Source organism: Panthera pardus, unplaced genomic scaffold (assembly GCF_024362965.1).
Source record: "Panthera pardus isolate Hobbes unplaced genomic scaffold, ASM2436296v1 HiC_scaffold_18, whole genome shotgun sequence".
Taxonomy (NCBI): Eukaryota; Metazoa; Chordata; class Mammalia; order Carnivora; family Felidae; genus Panthera; species Panthera pardus.
In genome coordinates, this window is record NW_026526743.1 from 10,417,151 (window position 1) to 10,433,165 (window position 16,015).

A 16,015-nucleotide genomic window follows, 5' to 3' on the forward strand; every position below is an offset into this window, starting at 1 on the left:
TAGAAGTTGGAAAAGCAGGCATCTTTGTCTCTTTACCAATCTAAGAAGGAAAACTTTTAGTGTTTAGATGTCATTTAAAAAGAGTTTATTTTCCCTTTTTTAAGATCATTTTTTCCCAGACATTTGACTCTCCGCATCATCTGTCCATTACCACTTTCGTCTACATGTATTTATTGAGATATAACTATACATGCACAAATTTTGGGTGCATGCTAAGTGATTTTAACAAAAGGACTTCAGGCATATACACTCCTCCATGTAAGCGTTAGAGTCCGAGGTAAGACATACGCTTGTTCAGTTGTGTATGTGGTGTGATGAAATATAATGGTAGTGCTCATTGTTTTTGTAAAAACAGTTGCTTCAAACTGAGAACTTAAATTGCAAGGTCCTGTGCATTGATATATGGCCAGAGAAGTGTCAGGCCTGTGAAAGCATGCAGGTAGGTGTAAAAATGGTATTCTATGTCCACTGAGCTTCCGCTGTCAGTTGGTAATGTAGGTTTTGTTAAAATTAATCAAAGAAGATGCGGTTAGCAGAAACACCATTTTCTGGTTGTAGGGGAAACCCTTCAGATAATCGTCGTAAATGTTAAAGAATAAGTTCTCCTTTTTGTGCTTTGGGTTTGCTTCTTGGAATAGCTTTTGTTATGTGATGACTGCTCTGACATTGAAGTAGGATGGACAGGGCAGGAGAGAGAGTAAAGGTAATGAATGCCAGAGAATTTTTAGCTGGTGTGATTGCAGAACGTTTTCCTAGTTCCTTTCCCCTAATATGTAACTGATTCCACAAACACTTAATTCTTTTCTACTCGCCCCTCCTAGGCTCCTGGGGCTTACTTACATACTTTGTAGACCCCATGTTTACATGTTAAAGGCACCTAGTTTATGTGGTTTAATTAGGGTTTAATTCACCAACCACTGAATTCATTCACAATTCCCTTTTAACAAATTCATTTTTTTTTTTCTAGCACACAATAAAGGAGATATTTATTTCTTGATATCTTTCAGGTCAACAATCTATACATGAGACCCAGGAATTATTTCTAAAGCAGGATTCATTTGCTGAAGTAACAGACAGAACTTCAAACACTAATTTGGAGTGTTCCACTTTCAGAGAAAATTGGGATTCTGAGGGTGTGTTTGAAAGGAAGCTGGTAGGTCAGGAGACACAATTCAGGCAAGAGACAATCACTCATAACAAGATGCTCTCGAAGGAAAGAGAACGTACTTTTAACAAATCTGGAAGATGGTTTCATTTGGACATTTCAGAAGAGAGAGTTCATAATCATGATTCAGTGAAGAAAAATTTTCCCAAAAATTCAGTGGTAATAAGACATACAGGAATTTATGCAGGAAAAAAACTTTTCAAATGTAATGAATGTAAGAAAACTTTTACCCAGAGCTCATCCCTTACTGTTCATCAGAGAATTCATACTGGAGAGAAACCCTATAAATGTAACGAATGTGGAAAGGCCTTCAGTGACGGCTCATCCTTTGCTAGACATCAGAGATGTCACACTGGCAAGAAGCCTTATGAATGTATTGAATGTGGGAAAGCCTTCATACAGAACACATCCCTTATTCGTCATTGGAGATATTACCACACTGGGGAGAAACCCTTTGATTGCATCGATTGTGGGAAAGCCTTCAGTGATCACATAGGACTTAATCAACATAGGAGAATTCATACTGGAGAGAAACCCTACAAATGTGATGTATGTGACAAATCCTTTAGGTATGGCTCATCCCTTACTGTGCATCAAAGGATTCATACTGGAGAAAAACCATATGAATGTGATGTTTGCAGAAAAGCCTTCAGCCATCATGCATCACTCACTCAACATCAAAGAGTGCATTCTGGAGAAAAGCCTTTTAAATGTAAAGAGTGTGGGAAAGCTTTTAGGCAGAATATACACCTTGCTAGTCATTTGAGGATCCATACTGGGGAGAAGCCCTTCGAATGTGGGGAATGTGGTAAATCGTTCAGCATCAGTTCCCAGCTGGCTACTCACCAGAGAATTCATACTGGAGAGAAGCCCTATGAATGTAAGGTTTGTAGTAAAGCATTCACCCAGAAGGCTCACCTTGCACAGCACCAGAAAACTCATACGGGAGAGAAACCATATGAATGTAAGGAATGTGGTAAAGCCTTCAGCCAAACCACACACCTCATTCAACACCAGAGAGTTCATACTGGAGAGAAACCCTACAAATGTGTCGTATGTGGGAAGGCCTTTGGTGATAACTCATCCTGTACTCAACATCAGAGGCTTCACACTGGCCAAAGACCTTATGAATGTATTGAATGTGGGAAGGCATTCAAGACAAAGTCATCCCTTATTTGTCATCGCAGAAGTCATACAGGAGAAAAACCTTACGAATGTAGTGCATGTGGCAAAGCCTTTAGCCATCGTCAGTCCCTTAGTGTACATCAGAGAATTCACTCTGGAAAGAAACCATATGAATGCAAAGAATGTAGGAAAACCTTCATCCAAATCGGACACCTTAATCAACATAAGAGAGTCCACACTGGAGAGAGATCCTACAACTACAAGAAAAGCAGGAAAGTCTTCAGGCAGAGCGCACACCTTGCTCACCCAAGAACTCATAACGGAGAGGCAACAGCACGTCCGTCTTTCCCTTCCACATCGAGTCCTGTGGATCTTCTCCCCAGGTTCCTCTGGGGTCCGCCATCACTGTCGTCCCCCTAGTCTCAGTGTTATTTCAGCTGGACTATTCCAGTAGTTCAAACACGGGACCCTCTGTCTGTTCAGTGTGGTTTTGTTGTTTCCTTTATGAGTTTGTTCTCCACGTTGCAGTCAGCCTGATTTTTTTTAAAGTGTAAATACAGATCACTCCTCATATAAAAACTTGCGTTGGGATCCTTTAAACTGGTTAATCCGTAAGATGCGCTTAGCACGGTGCCTGGTTCATCCCAGGTGTTGAAAAAACATTGTTTGGGAACATTGAAGAGTCATCAGGGTCAGCTCTGAATAAAACAGTGCATAGAAGGAGGCCAGGAGACACCCGTCGAGGTAGCTTACAGGTAGTCAGTGAGGTTTGGCCAGCAGTGGTTTAAAACTCGGTTCCATAATGTTGAGTTAGAACTGTGGCTTTCCATCTCATCTGCATAAATGTGAGGTGATGCGACTTTATTGGTGAGGAAATTCAGCTTTACTATCCATCTGAGAACAGTCTTAGTGTAGAGAACATGGATGAGTGGTCCGCTTGGAACAAAAGAGCTGAAACAATAAAAAAAAAATGCAAGATTTATATGCACAAAGTTAAAACTGTTGACATGGTACTCAAGACTTAGAAAATTTGGAAAGATCTGATCTATTTAAAATCACCTGAGTTCACAAATGAATTCAGACTTTTTTTTTTTTTAATGTCTACTTATTCTTGAGAGAGAGAGACCGAATATGAGTGGGGGAGGGGTAGAGAGAGAGAGGGAGACACAGAATCCGAAGCAGGCTCCAGGCTCTGAGCTGTCAGCACAGAGACAGACGCGGGGCTCGAATCCACGAACCGCGAGATCATGACCTGAGCCGAAGTCGGACACTTCACCGACTAAGCTCCCAGGCGCCCCTATGAACTCATTAAACTTTTAAGGAACTGTCAACTGATAAGCTAAACTGATCTAAAGCAGGTCTCAGCAAACTGTGACTCACGGTCAAAGTCTCACTGACTGGTTTTGTATGGCCCATGGTCTAAAATTTTAAATGGTTGAACAAGTGAATAGAAGATTTTGTGACAACGTGAACATTTACATTAAATTTAAATGTCAGTGTCTGTAAATAAAGTTTTATTGGCATACAGTCACACTCACTTGTTCACGTATTTCCTGTGGCTGCTTTCACTCCACAATGGCAGAGTTGAGTCAGTATTGAGGCAAAGCTCAAATATTTACTCTCTTTTCTTTTACAGAAAAAGTCTGCCAAACCCCGCTGTAGCACAGAGAATATACAAAAAGTTCTAATCATTTCTGCGAGCATAATGCAACTCTCACTTCAAAAACCAGACAAACTACAAGGCAACTTATGAATAGACGTAAAAAGGAATTATTGAAATATGAGAATGTCAGTAGAGGAGAAATCTGTTTTTCTAGATGAAATACTCAGTACTGTTAAAGTGTTTGTAAATTGTCATTCACAACAGAGTCCCCATAGGGTATGTTTACTTTGACAGTTCTAGTTGAAACAGCACAAGGAAAGCTAATGTGGCAAGCATAAGCAGGACAATTTATTTTTTTTTTATTTTTTAATTTTTTTTAACGTTTATTTATTTTGAGACCGAGAGAGACAGAGCATGAACAGGGGAGGGGCAGAGAGAGAGGGAGACACAGAATCTGAAACAGGCTCCAGGCTCTGAGCTGTCAGCAGAGAGCCCGACGCGGGGCTCGAACTCACGGACCGTGAGATCATGACCAAGCAGGACATTTTAAAAATCGGTTTCTTAGCATTTCAGATTTTGGTATAAACTAAGACTGGTTTTTCATTATGGGGGAAATTATGTTTTGACAATTGGTTATCCATTCTGTCAAAAAAACACACACACACTTAAATTGTTGTTAACATTTCCAATTAGGAAGTGATATGCAAGAAACAACCTAAAAAAGAGGAAATCCTTCCTAACTCGGGTCCTAGAAGACATGGGCAAGAGAGTAAGTTGGCTTATACAAAGATCTAAAACTTCAGAATGGTGAAAGGCCCCCAAAAGATGTGAAAGACAATTGACAGACTAATACAAGTTATGTGACAAGTCATTTAGGAACAAAGAGCTATTACACATACAAAGCAGTGGGAAAAAATAGTGCATTCCCAACAGGCATGTCAGTTGCAGAGTTCAAATGAGTAAAGACAATCTGTAAAGTTCTTAGTCTCACTCATCAGAAAATTACAAGTTAAAACAAAATTTCTTGGCTTTCCGATGGATTTCAGTCTAACATTTGGATAATATCCACTATTGGCATCAGTGTGGGCAAACAGATACTTGATCATCAGCAGTGTAAATCGGTCTCCTGTCTTTCAGGATGCCAATATAGTATGACCTACCAACATTATAAATGTGCATTCCTTTTGCAACAGTAACTCTAGATCTAGGAGTTTTGTCCCGTTGGAATAAATAGATGTAAATAATGTTTATTGCAGAATTGTTGTAATTATGATAAATTGGATTTCAGCATCCTGCCAAGCAGGTTCATTAAATTGTGATTATCCAATACTGTATTGTCTGGTTAGAAGAAAGAGATTAAATTCTATGTATGCCTCTATGGAGAGTTGTCCGTCCACAATATATTAAAAGAAACATGTGACTTGCAAAACCTAATATGTAAACTCATCTTGTAGCCATAGAGTCAAAATTAATATTGGATATATATATGTTTGCGTGTATATGTGTGCGCGCGCGCGTGTGTGTGTGTATATATGTTTTTTCAGTATAAATGTTGAAACCTTTTTTGTCTTTTTTTTGTATTATAAAGTATTTTTTTAATGTGTATTCATTTTTGAGAGAGAGAAAGACAGCATGAGCAGGGGAGGGGCGGAGAGAGAGGAAGACACAGAATCCGAAGCAGGCTCCAGGCTCTGAGCTGTCAGCACAGAGTCCAATGTGGGGCTTGAACGCATGAACCATGAGATCATGACCTGAGCCAAAATCAAAGGCTTAACCAACTGAGCCACCCAGGTGCCCAAAATCGGTTTTTTTGTCTTTCGCACACCCACTTCTGGCTCTTTGTTGGCACGTTCCCTTTCTTCGTTCTGTGGTGCTCTGGTGAACTGCCAGTCACACGTGGCTGCAATTAAGCCAATCAGATTTCTCATTTGTGGCTTGGAGACACAGGGACAGGAGCAGGGCCAATGTTCAGCCTTGCATAGTCGGTGTCCATTGTGATGGGCTGGGGCCCTTGTACCAGCGGAAGGAAGTACCATCGTTGGAAGTGAGCCATTCTTTGACAGCAGCCTGAAGATTTCTGCACCCCTACATGCCAGTCTATCCACTAAAACCATTCCTGTCCAGGTTTTTAAATCTGTGAAGTACTTGGTGTTCTTCCAATATTTAACTTCTGGGGCGCCTGGGGTGGCTCAGTGGGTTGGGCGTCTGACTCTTGATCTCAGCTCAGGTCTTGATCTGAGGGTCGTGAGTTTGGGCCTTGTGTTGGGCTATACACTGGGCACGAAGCCTACTTAAAAAAATATATTCTAGGGGCGCCTGGGTGGCTTGGTCGGTTAAGCGTCCGACTTCGGCTCAGGTCATGATCCCACGGTCCGTGAGTTCGAGCCCCGCGTCGGGCTCTGTGCTGACAGCTCAGAGCCTGGAGCCTGCTTCCGATTCTGTGTCTCCCTCTCTCTCTGACCTTCCCCCATTCATGCTCTGTCTCTCTCTGTCTCAAAAATAAATAAACGTTAAAAAAAAATTAAAAAAATATATATATATATTCTAATTTTAAGTTAAAGTCTGCTTTTTTTGTTCCCAAAGCTAGCCCATGTGGCAACTGATACTAGAAAATGACTATCAGGGGCGCCTGGGTGGCTCAGTCAGTTAAGTGTCTGACTTTGGCTTAGCTCACGATCTTACAGTTTGTGAGTTTGAGCCCCTCATCAGGCTCTCTGTTGTCAACATGGAGCCTGTTTTGGATCCTCTGTCTCCTTTTCTCTCTGCCCCTCCGTTATGTGCTCACTCTCAAAAATAAATGAACTTAAAAAAAAAAAGAAAAAAGAAAATGATTATCAAACAATAGAGAAGCAGAATATTAAGGATTGCTGAGATCAAAAGACTGAGAACTTTTGTTTTGTATTAGGAATGGCTATTCTTTTTTCAATTTTATTTTAACTCCAGTGTAGATAATATACAGTGTTATAGTAGTTGCATGTGTACAATATAGGTACTCAACAGTTCTATCCATTGCTCAGTTCTCATCAAGAGAACTGTACTCTTAATCCCTTTTATCTATTTCACCCATCCTGCCAGCCACCTCCTTGGTGGTAACCATTGGTTTAAGAGTATTTCTTGGTTTGTCTTTTTTCCTTTTGCTCATTTGTTTTGTTTCTTAAATTCCTCATATGAGTGAAATTGTGGCATTTGTCTTTCTCTGACTTATTTCACTTAGCATAAACTGTCTAGTTCCATCCGTGTCATTGCACATGGCAAGATTCCATTCCTTTTGATGGCTAAGTAATATTCCATTGTGTGTGTGTGTATACATGTTCTTTACCCATTCATCTATCAGTGGACACAGGCTGCTTCCATAATTTGACTACAGTAAATAATGCTGCTATAAAATACAGTGATGCATTCAACCCTAGGAAAGGCTGTTATTTATTTTTTTAATGATTATTTTTGAGAGAGAGAGAGAGAGAGAGAGAGAGAGAGAGAGCAGGCGAGGGGCAGAGAGAAGGGAGAGCAAGAGAATCCCAAGCAGGCTCCCTTCTGTCAGGGCAGAGCCAGACACAGGGCTTGATCCCACGAACAGCAAGATCATGGCCTGAGTGGAAATCAGGAGTCAGACACTTAACCGACTGAGCCACCCAGGCACCTCAGAAAGGCTCTCTTTGATAGGGGAGGATTATAAGCCCATGGCACATTAATGACTAGGTAGCTCTTAGCAACAACGAAAGGCGATGAGGAATCCTAGTTCCAAAAGCATGTGTGATGCTTGTTTATAATGAAATTAGATAATTAAAAGGCCACTTGAAATTGTGGCCTTAAGCAAAAAGTTAAAATCAAGGCCTTTTTGTGATTATGTTGGGAATCATCTTACTCTCTAACCATGAAAGCCACAGTGGGTCCAGTTAGTTGTTGAGCTATGATTTTTTACTGAATCCCAACTTGTCACGTCTCTTAAATGAAACTGAAGTCTTAAGAAAGATCTGAATCTATGTTGTTAAAATGGAGCCATCATGAAGGATTCAAGCATCTTAGAAAACTTTGAATTCTCTCAAGCCTTAAGAAACCTCCCTACTCATCCTTCTTGCCATATCTCCCTTGTGACAGAAGACAAAAGAATTCAGGGGTTTAAAATGCTGGCTTGGGTTATTTACGTCTAAGCCTCTGGCTCACCTTTTGCAAGGTCCCCTGTCAGGGGCCGGTAGCCTTTCCATGTTCTTTTGACGTGAAGCACTAACATCTTAAAATCTTCCTCAAGCCTCCTCCTTTATGTATTGGGACTTCTCATGACAGATTGCATTTGAAAGGGGAGTACTGAACTATGTCATGTGTTGTAGCTGAATTACAGGGTAACTGTTAGCCACAGGAAGAAAATGAAATCATTGTAATAAACCGCAGAACTCCAAGGATGTTCTGATACTTGATCTTTCCACCATATTTAATCATTGATCCCCAGGGTTGAAACCGCATTAGGGTTTTGTTTTAGTTAAAAACACTTCATGGCATGGCTGTCAAGTCCCACACAGACTTGTGTCAATAGAAAAAGGACTGAGTAGGGGCGCCTGGGTGGCTCAGTTGGTTGAGCGGCCGACTTCAGCTCAGGTCATGATCTCACAGCTCGTGAGTTCGAGCCCTACGTCAGGCTCTGTGCTGGCAGCTTGGAGCCTGGAGGCTGGAGCCTGCTTCGGATTCTGTGCCTCCCTCTCTGCCCCAACCCACTCGCATTCTCTAAAAAATAAACATAAAAAAAAAAAAAGAAAAAGGACTGAGTACTCTTGAATGAGTGTAACAAAAGTCACTATGAACATTTCCACTGGAATTCCTAAAAGACTTGCATTTATACATGTAGTTTATAGCAGGTCCGGTCACCAAAAACCTGTAATGATTATTTTCCAAGGTCCTGGGTATTTGTTAATGCTACCTGTGTTATGACTAGATGACCACCCCTTTTTCTATTGTCTGGAATTGATTCTGGAATGTGAATATCCAGGTATGTTCTACATTACCCAGCCACTCTTGCTTCTAGTTATGGCTATTAGACTAATCTTCAGTGTGGTTTGGATAGGAGTATGTCAATTGGGGCTTTGTTAAGATGCGGCTGTATGGTCCAGCTGGAAGAAGAATCTTGATAGCATGGAATGGCAAAACTGCAATATGGAAGAACTCCAGGCCCCTAAACTACTATCTGGATGAAAGCCATCAGTCACTGAAGAACACCAGCAATGGATTATTATGTGAGTGAAAAATTAACTCATATGGGTTAAGTTAATGACATGGTGTTTTTTTGTTGTATTTTTAATTTTTAATTTTATTTTTTTAATTTACACCCAAGTTAGTTAGCATATGGTGCAACAATGATTTCAGGAGTAGATTCCTTAACGCCCCTTCCCTATTTAGCCCGTCCCCCCTCCCACAACCCCTGCAGCAACCCTGTTTGTTCTCTATATTTTAGACTCTTTTATGTTTTGTCCCCCTCCCTGTTTTTATATTATTTTTGCTTCCCTTCCCTTATGTTCATCTGTTCTGTGTCTTAAAGTCCTCATATGAATGAAGAATGACATGGGTTTTAGTAACAGTAGTTACTGTCATTCTAATCCCTGTGATATCCATGACTACTAAGAGAATCCCTATTTTAACTTACTGTATCATAGAGTTTAAGAGGTACAGTGGCAAATTATTAGCTATTGTGTATCAAATTACGCTAAAGCATAGTGGCTTAAAACAAACATGTTTATTAGCTCACTCTTTGGGTAAGGAGTCCAGGTGTGGCTTAGCTGGGTGCCTCAATTCCCACAAGGCTGCAGGCAGGTTGTTAGCCAGTGCGACATTCACCTGAAGGCTTCATGGGAGGATAATCATCTTGCAGACGCACTCACTTAAACTGTTGGCTGGGTTGGGGTCCTTGCTGGCTTTTGTCTGGACATATCAATTCTTTCCACATGGACAGCTCACAACATGGCAGCTGGCTTCCTTGAAAGTGAGCAGGCCAACATCAATCATCACCAGGGAAGTACAAATCAAAACCACAGTGAGATCCCACCTCACACCTGTCAGAATGGCTAACATTAACAACTCAGGAAACAAGAGATGTTGGCGAGGATGTGGAGAAAGGGAAATTCTTTTCCACTGCTGGTGGGAATACAAACTGGTGTAGCCACTAGGGAAAACAGTATGGAGGTTCCTCAAAACGTTAAAAATAGAACTACCCTACAACCCATCAATTGCACTACTAGGTATTTACCCAAAGAATACAAAAATGCTGATTCGAAGGGACATATACACCCCAATGTTTACAGCAGTACTATCAACAATAGCCAAAGTATGGAAAGAGCCCAAATGTCCACTGACTGATGAATGGATGAAGAAGATGTGGTATATATATATTTATATCCCCCCCACACACAATGGAATATCACTCTGCGAAGGAAAAGAATGAAATCTTGCCATTTGCAACTACATGGATGGAACTAGAGGGTATTATGCTAAGGAAATAAGCCAGTCAGAGAAAGACAGATATCATGATTTTACTCATATGTGAAATTTAAGAAACAAAACATGGACATAGGGGAAGGGAAGGAAAAATAAGATAAAAACAGAGAAGGAGGCAAACCATAAGAGATTCATAACTATAGAGAAAAACTGAGGGTTGCGGGGGGTCCCTGGATAGCTCAGATGGTTAAGTGACTGACTCTTGATTTCAGCTCACGTCATGATCTCACAGTTCATGGGTTTGAGTGTGGAGCCTGCTTCAGATTCTCTGTCTCCCTCTCTTTCTGCCCCTCCCCCACTCACATTCTGTCTCTCTCTCAAAAATAAATAAACATAAAAAAATAATAAGTACAACTGTACTTAATGCTTTCACTTTGACACTAAAAATAAGACAAGTACATCCAGTATTGCTCCCACCAAATAGCATGGTACTGGAGGTCCAGCCATCCCGTAAGGAAAGAAAGAACTAAGAGACGCAGTGATAGGGAGAGAGTAGATATAACTGTTATTATTGGTAGATATGAAGATTTACCTATAAAAACCAATTAGAACCTGTAAGGGCATTAGCAAGAGTGCTAGATTGACAGTCACCTTACATAATCAATATTTTGTTTCCCCTTTTCTTTATGTCCTCTTTGGTTTTAATTGAAACTTTTATATTATTATTTTCTCCCTTAGATGTCTTTTCCCCTCTGGCAATCCAAGATTTTATCTTTGATTTTTCTGCATCCTGAATATGATATGCCTAGGTGTATATATTTTTTGTATATATTTGTCCTGCAATGGTATTGTCTATGCTTCCTGGATCTGTGGCTTGGTGTCTGTCATTTTAACTTTAGAAACCTCTCAGCCATTATTACTTCAAATGTTTCTTTTCCTTCCTTCTATTGGTATTACAATTATGCACAGGTTATACCTTTTGTAATTGTCCCATGGTTCCTGGATATTCTGATGGTTGTTATTTTGGTACTCTTTTTTAAAAGTTTTCTTTATTTTGAGAATTGGGGGGGGGGGGGGGGGAGAATCCCAAGCAGGCTCTGAACAGTGAGATCATGACTTGAGCCTAAATCAAGAATCCAATGCTCAACTGACTGAGCCAACCCAGGCACCCCCTGAGTGTTTTGCATTCTTTTTTTCTCTTTGTATCTCAGTTGGAAGAGTTTCTATTGGCATGTCCTCAAACTCACTCACTCTTTCCTTAGCTGTATGCAGTCTATTAAGGGGAGGGGGAACTATTGTATAATCTTATGAATAAATCTCAGCTTTTCAGTGGGCTTGAGCACTTGGACTCTGCCCTTCGGAAGTGCTTCTTAGCCTTTACTGAGGTAGAAAGCCTAGAGAGGCGGGACCTGCCCAAAATGCCTTCCCTCAAGTCCAAAAAGGCTCTGGTATGTAGTTTTCCTAAGTGCAGGGTTTTGTTACGGAAAATGCTCTGAGTGTACTACAAAATGTTTACTTTTCCCCTCCCCTTGCCCAAAACTCAAGAAGACTCCCCCACCCTGACCTTTAGCGTTAAAACTTGGTGGAGGTCCTGGAGGTAAAATCCATGAAAGTAGGAGAGCCCATCTAGGGCTCCAGGAGTTTTAAACTCACAATGCAGTCCACACTAAACCTCCAGTTCACCAAAATTACCAGTGAAGAGTGTGTAAGTTTATGATTCCAGCAGCTTCTGCTTCAGGTAAGCTCATACCTGCCATGATTTTCAGTATTTGCCGGTCTTTCCAAATTTTGGGGTGTGGTTTCCTTTGTGACTTCTATTTTCTGATGGGTCTTAAAAAAAAAGTTGTTGATTTTCAGTTTGTTGAATGTTTTTCTTGTGAAGATGTCAGTGAAGGTTTCCAAACTCTTTACACATTACTTCTAAAATGGAGAATATCAGGGGTGCCTGGGTGGCTCAGTCGGTTAAGCAGCCAACCTCGGCTCAGGTCATGATCTCACCGTTGGTGAGTTCGAGCCCTGCATCGGGCTCTGTGCTGACAGTCCAGAGCCTGGAGCCTGCTTTGGATTCTGTGTGTGTGTATCTCTCTCTCTCTCTCTCTCTGCCCTTCCCTCACTCATGCTCTGTCTCTCAAAAAAATGAATAAATGTTAAAAAGTTAAAATAAAATGGAAACTATCAGTATCGTCTTTATCCGATTCTAACCACAAATTAATTACAAACACTAAGTAAGCTTCCATTTACAATTACTTAAAGATGGCGTCGTCGCAGCTACAATTCACTTCATGGCGGGGTCCACAAAGTCAGAGAGATTGGATCCTGGAAAACCAGCGCCTCGATGGGGCTGTGTTGCTTTGAGTGACGGGATGTGTCTGAGAGTGGCTTAAGTTGGGAGTGTTAGGTAGTGGACCAGCCTCTGCACACTTGGGAATTTTATTTCTTTGCTGGGTACCTACCATGTGCCACTCTTTCATTTTCTGGGAGTACAGCCCTAAACAGGCCCTACAAGCTGTGTGTCTTCGGGCTCTTTCATTCTAGCAGGGCGAGAAAAAAACAGGCTGGGGGGCATAGGTTCTATCAGCGAGAGAACTGGTAGGCATGAAACAGGACAGGTTACACACACACACACACACACACACACACACACACACACACACACACACACACACACACACACACACACACACACACACACACAGGACAAGTTATACACACGCACACACGCACGCACGCACGCACAAAACAAAAACTCAGATCTCTACTCACCTATCAATAAGGATCTGCTTCTGGGCCCGCCTGCCCTAAGCCCCGCCCACTTTCCGAGCGCCTGCGCGCCGCACGCCTCCAGCGATACTACAGGCGCAGGCGCGGGGACGCAGTACCCAGGCCTCCGCGCTGTGCGCCTCACGGCGGCGCCTGCGCACTCTGAGCCTGGCGGGGGTTCCCAGAATCTTCGGGACTCGGCTCGCTTCAGGGAGCCGGCCTGTACTTTGGGCGCCTGGAGTCGGGACTGAGAGGCTTCTGGGCGGTTCTGTTCCCCGTCTGGGGGCCTCAGCAGGGGGCTGAGTGTAGCGGCCCCGAGGCCGGGTCGGGGAACCAAGCCCAGCAGTCGCGCCGCCGGGTCTGGACTACCCTCCCCAGGGGCCGTTGCGGCGGGAGGACACGCCCACTTCCGGCGGGGGTCTAAGAGAAAGGCGGACCCGGCGGGGCGGCCGCGCGCGTTCTGGCGGCGCGTGAGCGGCTGGCGTGAGGGAACGAATGACGGCTAGAACCCGGGCTCCGGACAGCCTCCCCGGGGAGGCCAGCCCCGTGCGCTCCAGCTGCCGCCGCCGCCTCGAGGCCGGCGCGGGCCCGGTTGGGGCGGTGAGGCTGGAGGGGTGGACCGGAGCGGATGTCGGAGGTAAGGGTGACAGGTGGCTGGGGCGCGGCCGCGACGGTGTTGGCGGAGGGCGGCCCCGGCCGCGGGGGCTGGCGGTCCCAGAGTCCAGAGTTGAGGATGGGGTCCCTCGGGCTCGGGTGTGAGACAGGGGTCCCCTGACCCACAGGCTCCTTCCCGGGCTGGTGGACCCAGGAGTCCAGAGTCGGGGGTAGTGACCCTCGAGCCTGGGTATAAGAAGGGGGGCCCCTGACCTGACACGCTCCTTCCTGGGCTGGCAGTCCCAGGAGTCCGGAGTCTGGGGTGGGGTCCCTCAGGCCGGGGTGTGAGATGGGTCCCCTGATCCGACAGGCTCCTTCCCGGACTGGCGGACCCAGGAGGCCAGCGAGTCGGGGGCCGGGAGTGTGAGGCTGACCTGCCCAGAGTCACCTGACCTGGTCCAAGGTCCTGCCCCGCAGGTCACTGTGGGATGGGGTTCGCAGGGGTGGGCTCCTCTGGAAGTGGAGAGGGACCCCGCCTTTCCAGGGTGTGGTCAAAGAACCCATCCCATTCCTGCTTCACTCTTCTCTGTCGCGCCCTCTCCCCGCCACCAGAGAAAGGAGGCGGGGCGGGGGAGGGGGAGGAGTGGGAGGAAGCACAGCTCACAGCCAGACTGTTCTTTCCTGTTTTGCTGCAGCAATAATTATAGCCACTGTTTTCTGGGTTCCGGGACCTTTTGGGGACAGTCACACCAAGTGTCGCTTCAGCAAGCGGAAACTCTGGTCCCTCCTTTTTCGCAGATGAGGACACTGAAGCAGACAGAGGCCGGGTAATCGCTAGTGTGTGGAAGAGCCGGGATTCGGTTCCAGGACTGGAGGGCTCCGGAGTCCCTCCGGTACTGACTCTCATGTAATCCTCTCTACAACGGCTTGAGGTCAGTATCCTTAACTACTTGGGACGGGAGAAGAAGTGACTCTCAGACGGTTAAATAATCTCAAGGGTTGAGATCCCCCAAACCCCCACTGAGCAAGTTTTTGTTTCTCAAACTTTTGACCCAGTTTCTCCTACGTGGCATGGAGAGGAGAGTGTGTACCTCATAGGACTGTTATCAGGGTTCACTGAGCTCATGCCTGTAAAACACTTATCCTGCCACATAGTAAGTGGTCAAGAAGTGTTCATTCTTATTGTCATTTTTGAAAAAATGTTTATTTTTTGAGAGAGAAAGAGAGAGCCGTGGAGGGGCAGAGAGAGAGGCGAGAGAAATCCCAAGAAGGCTCTGCACGTTCAGCACAGAGCCCAAAGCTGAGGCTCGTGAGAACTCACAAACCACGAGATCATGACCTGAGCGGAGACCCGAGTCGAAACCAAGAGTCAGTGCTTAACCGACTGAGCCACCCAGGCGCCCCCTGTCGTCATTTTAATAAAGGAAACCAGAGTTTTGAGGAAAGAAACCAGAATTAAGTCAGGGACTTTTTTTTTTTTTTTTTTAACATTTATTTATTTTTGAGACAGAGAGAGACAGAGCATGAACAGGGGAGGGGCAGAGAGAGAGGGAGACACAGAATCTGAAACAGGCTCCAGGCTCTGAGCTGTCAGCACAGAGCCTGACGCGGGGCTGGAACCCACAGACCGCGAGATCATGACCTGAGCCGAAGTCGGATGCTTAACCGACCAAGCCACCCAGGCGCCCCAAGTCAGGGACTTTTATCCTCTTTCTGATTGAAGAAACTTGGCTCAGAAGAGACATGGTTTCTCACAGAGCAAAATGGGTCTCTTGATGGGTTTATTTGGTCCAGTTATCTGGAAGCCATGTGGACCCTTTGTTGTAACAGAGGTAATAGTTCTCTCTGGGGAAGATGACTGTTTCTAGATCCCGTGGAATCTGGACCGACCCTGACTAGTCAGCCGCACCAGGTCCCGTAGAGTCTGGACCGACCCTGGCTAGTCAGTTGCACAGTTGTCTGCTTGAGCAAATGGTCTGTGAGGGTTCACTCAGGCAGCACTCCTGGTATGTCTCTGTTGTTAATGATGGGTGGCTTTGAGACGGAAGGAGGTTGCACTCAGCCTGAACACCCAGAGCAGAGTAGGTCTGCCACTAAGCTCCTGGTGGCGAGGGGATGTGGGGGTGGCGGTGGGGGAACAGAGGGAGCTGAAGGGAGGACAGAGTTCTGGGCTGTGATTATTACAGCCGCTCAGCCTCTCACTGCTCCTTTCTCTGCCAGCTCTGCCCTCTCAGGGTAAAGCACTTCTCACGAGGAGCCAGGAAGAGGAAGAGGTGATGGGAGTTGAACTTCTTAAAGCCATGCCCCTGGTGAGTTAGTCTTCCCTCTTTCCTTCTTAAAATACTGTC

The 16,015-nt window shown here is 44.4% G+C and overlaps 1 protein-coding gene and 1 long non-coding RNA gene across 9 annotated transcripts in view; one reads left to right on the forward strand and one right to left on the reverse strand.

The window, feature by feature from the left end:
* Window positions 1-16,015, forward strand: part of ZNF470 (zinc finger protein 470) — a 47,126-nt gene that overhangs the window by 19,922 nt on the left and 11,189 nt on the right. For 2 of the 5 annotated variants that reach the window (XM_019439125.2, XM_019439126.2), the window contains exon 8: window positions 1,008-5,269. In XM_019439125.2, the coding sequence (XP_019294670.1) occupies window positions 1,008-2,710 (1,703 nt within the window). In that variant the 3' untranslated portion in view covers window positions 2,711-5,269. Of the gene's footprint in view, window positions 1-1,007; window positions 13,711-14,465; window positions 14,600-15,885; window positions 15,977-16,015 lie in introns of those variants that run through there. The other 3 variants (XM_019436907.2, XM_019436906.2, XM_053906198.1) reach the window with 3 other exon arrangements.
* Window positions 3,135-14,236, reverse strand: LOC109259378 (uncharacterized). 4 transcript variants are annotated; one of them, XR_008423417.1, is made up of 4 exons: window positions 14,121-14,236; window positions 12,064-12,143; window positions 9,628-9,854; window positions 3,135-3,241 (listed from the first exon to the last, which is right to left on the reverse strand). It is a non-coding gene; the product is annotated as an uncharacterized LOC109259378 (long non-coding RNA). The 4 variants fall into 4 exon arrangements; XR_008423416.1 differs by lacking the exon at window positions 14,121-14,236 and adding an exon at window positions 13,941-14,106; XR_008423415.1 differs by lacking the exon at window positions 14,121-14,236 and adding an exon at window positions 13,077-13,204.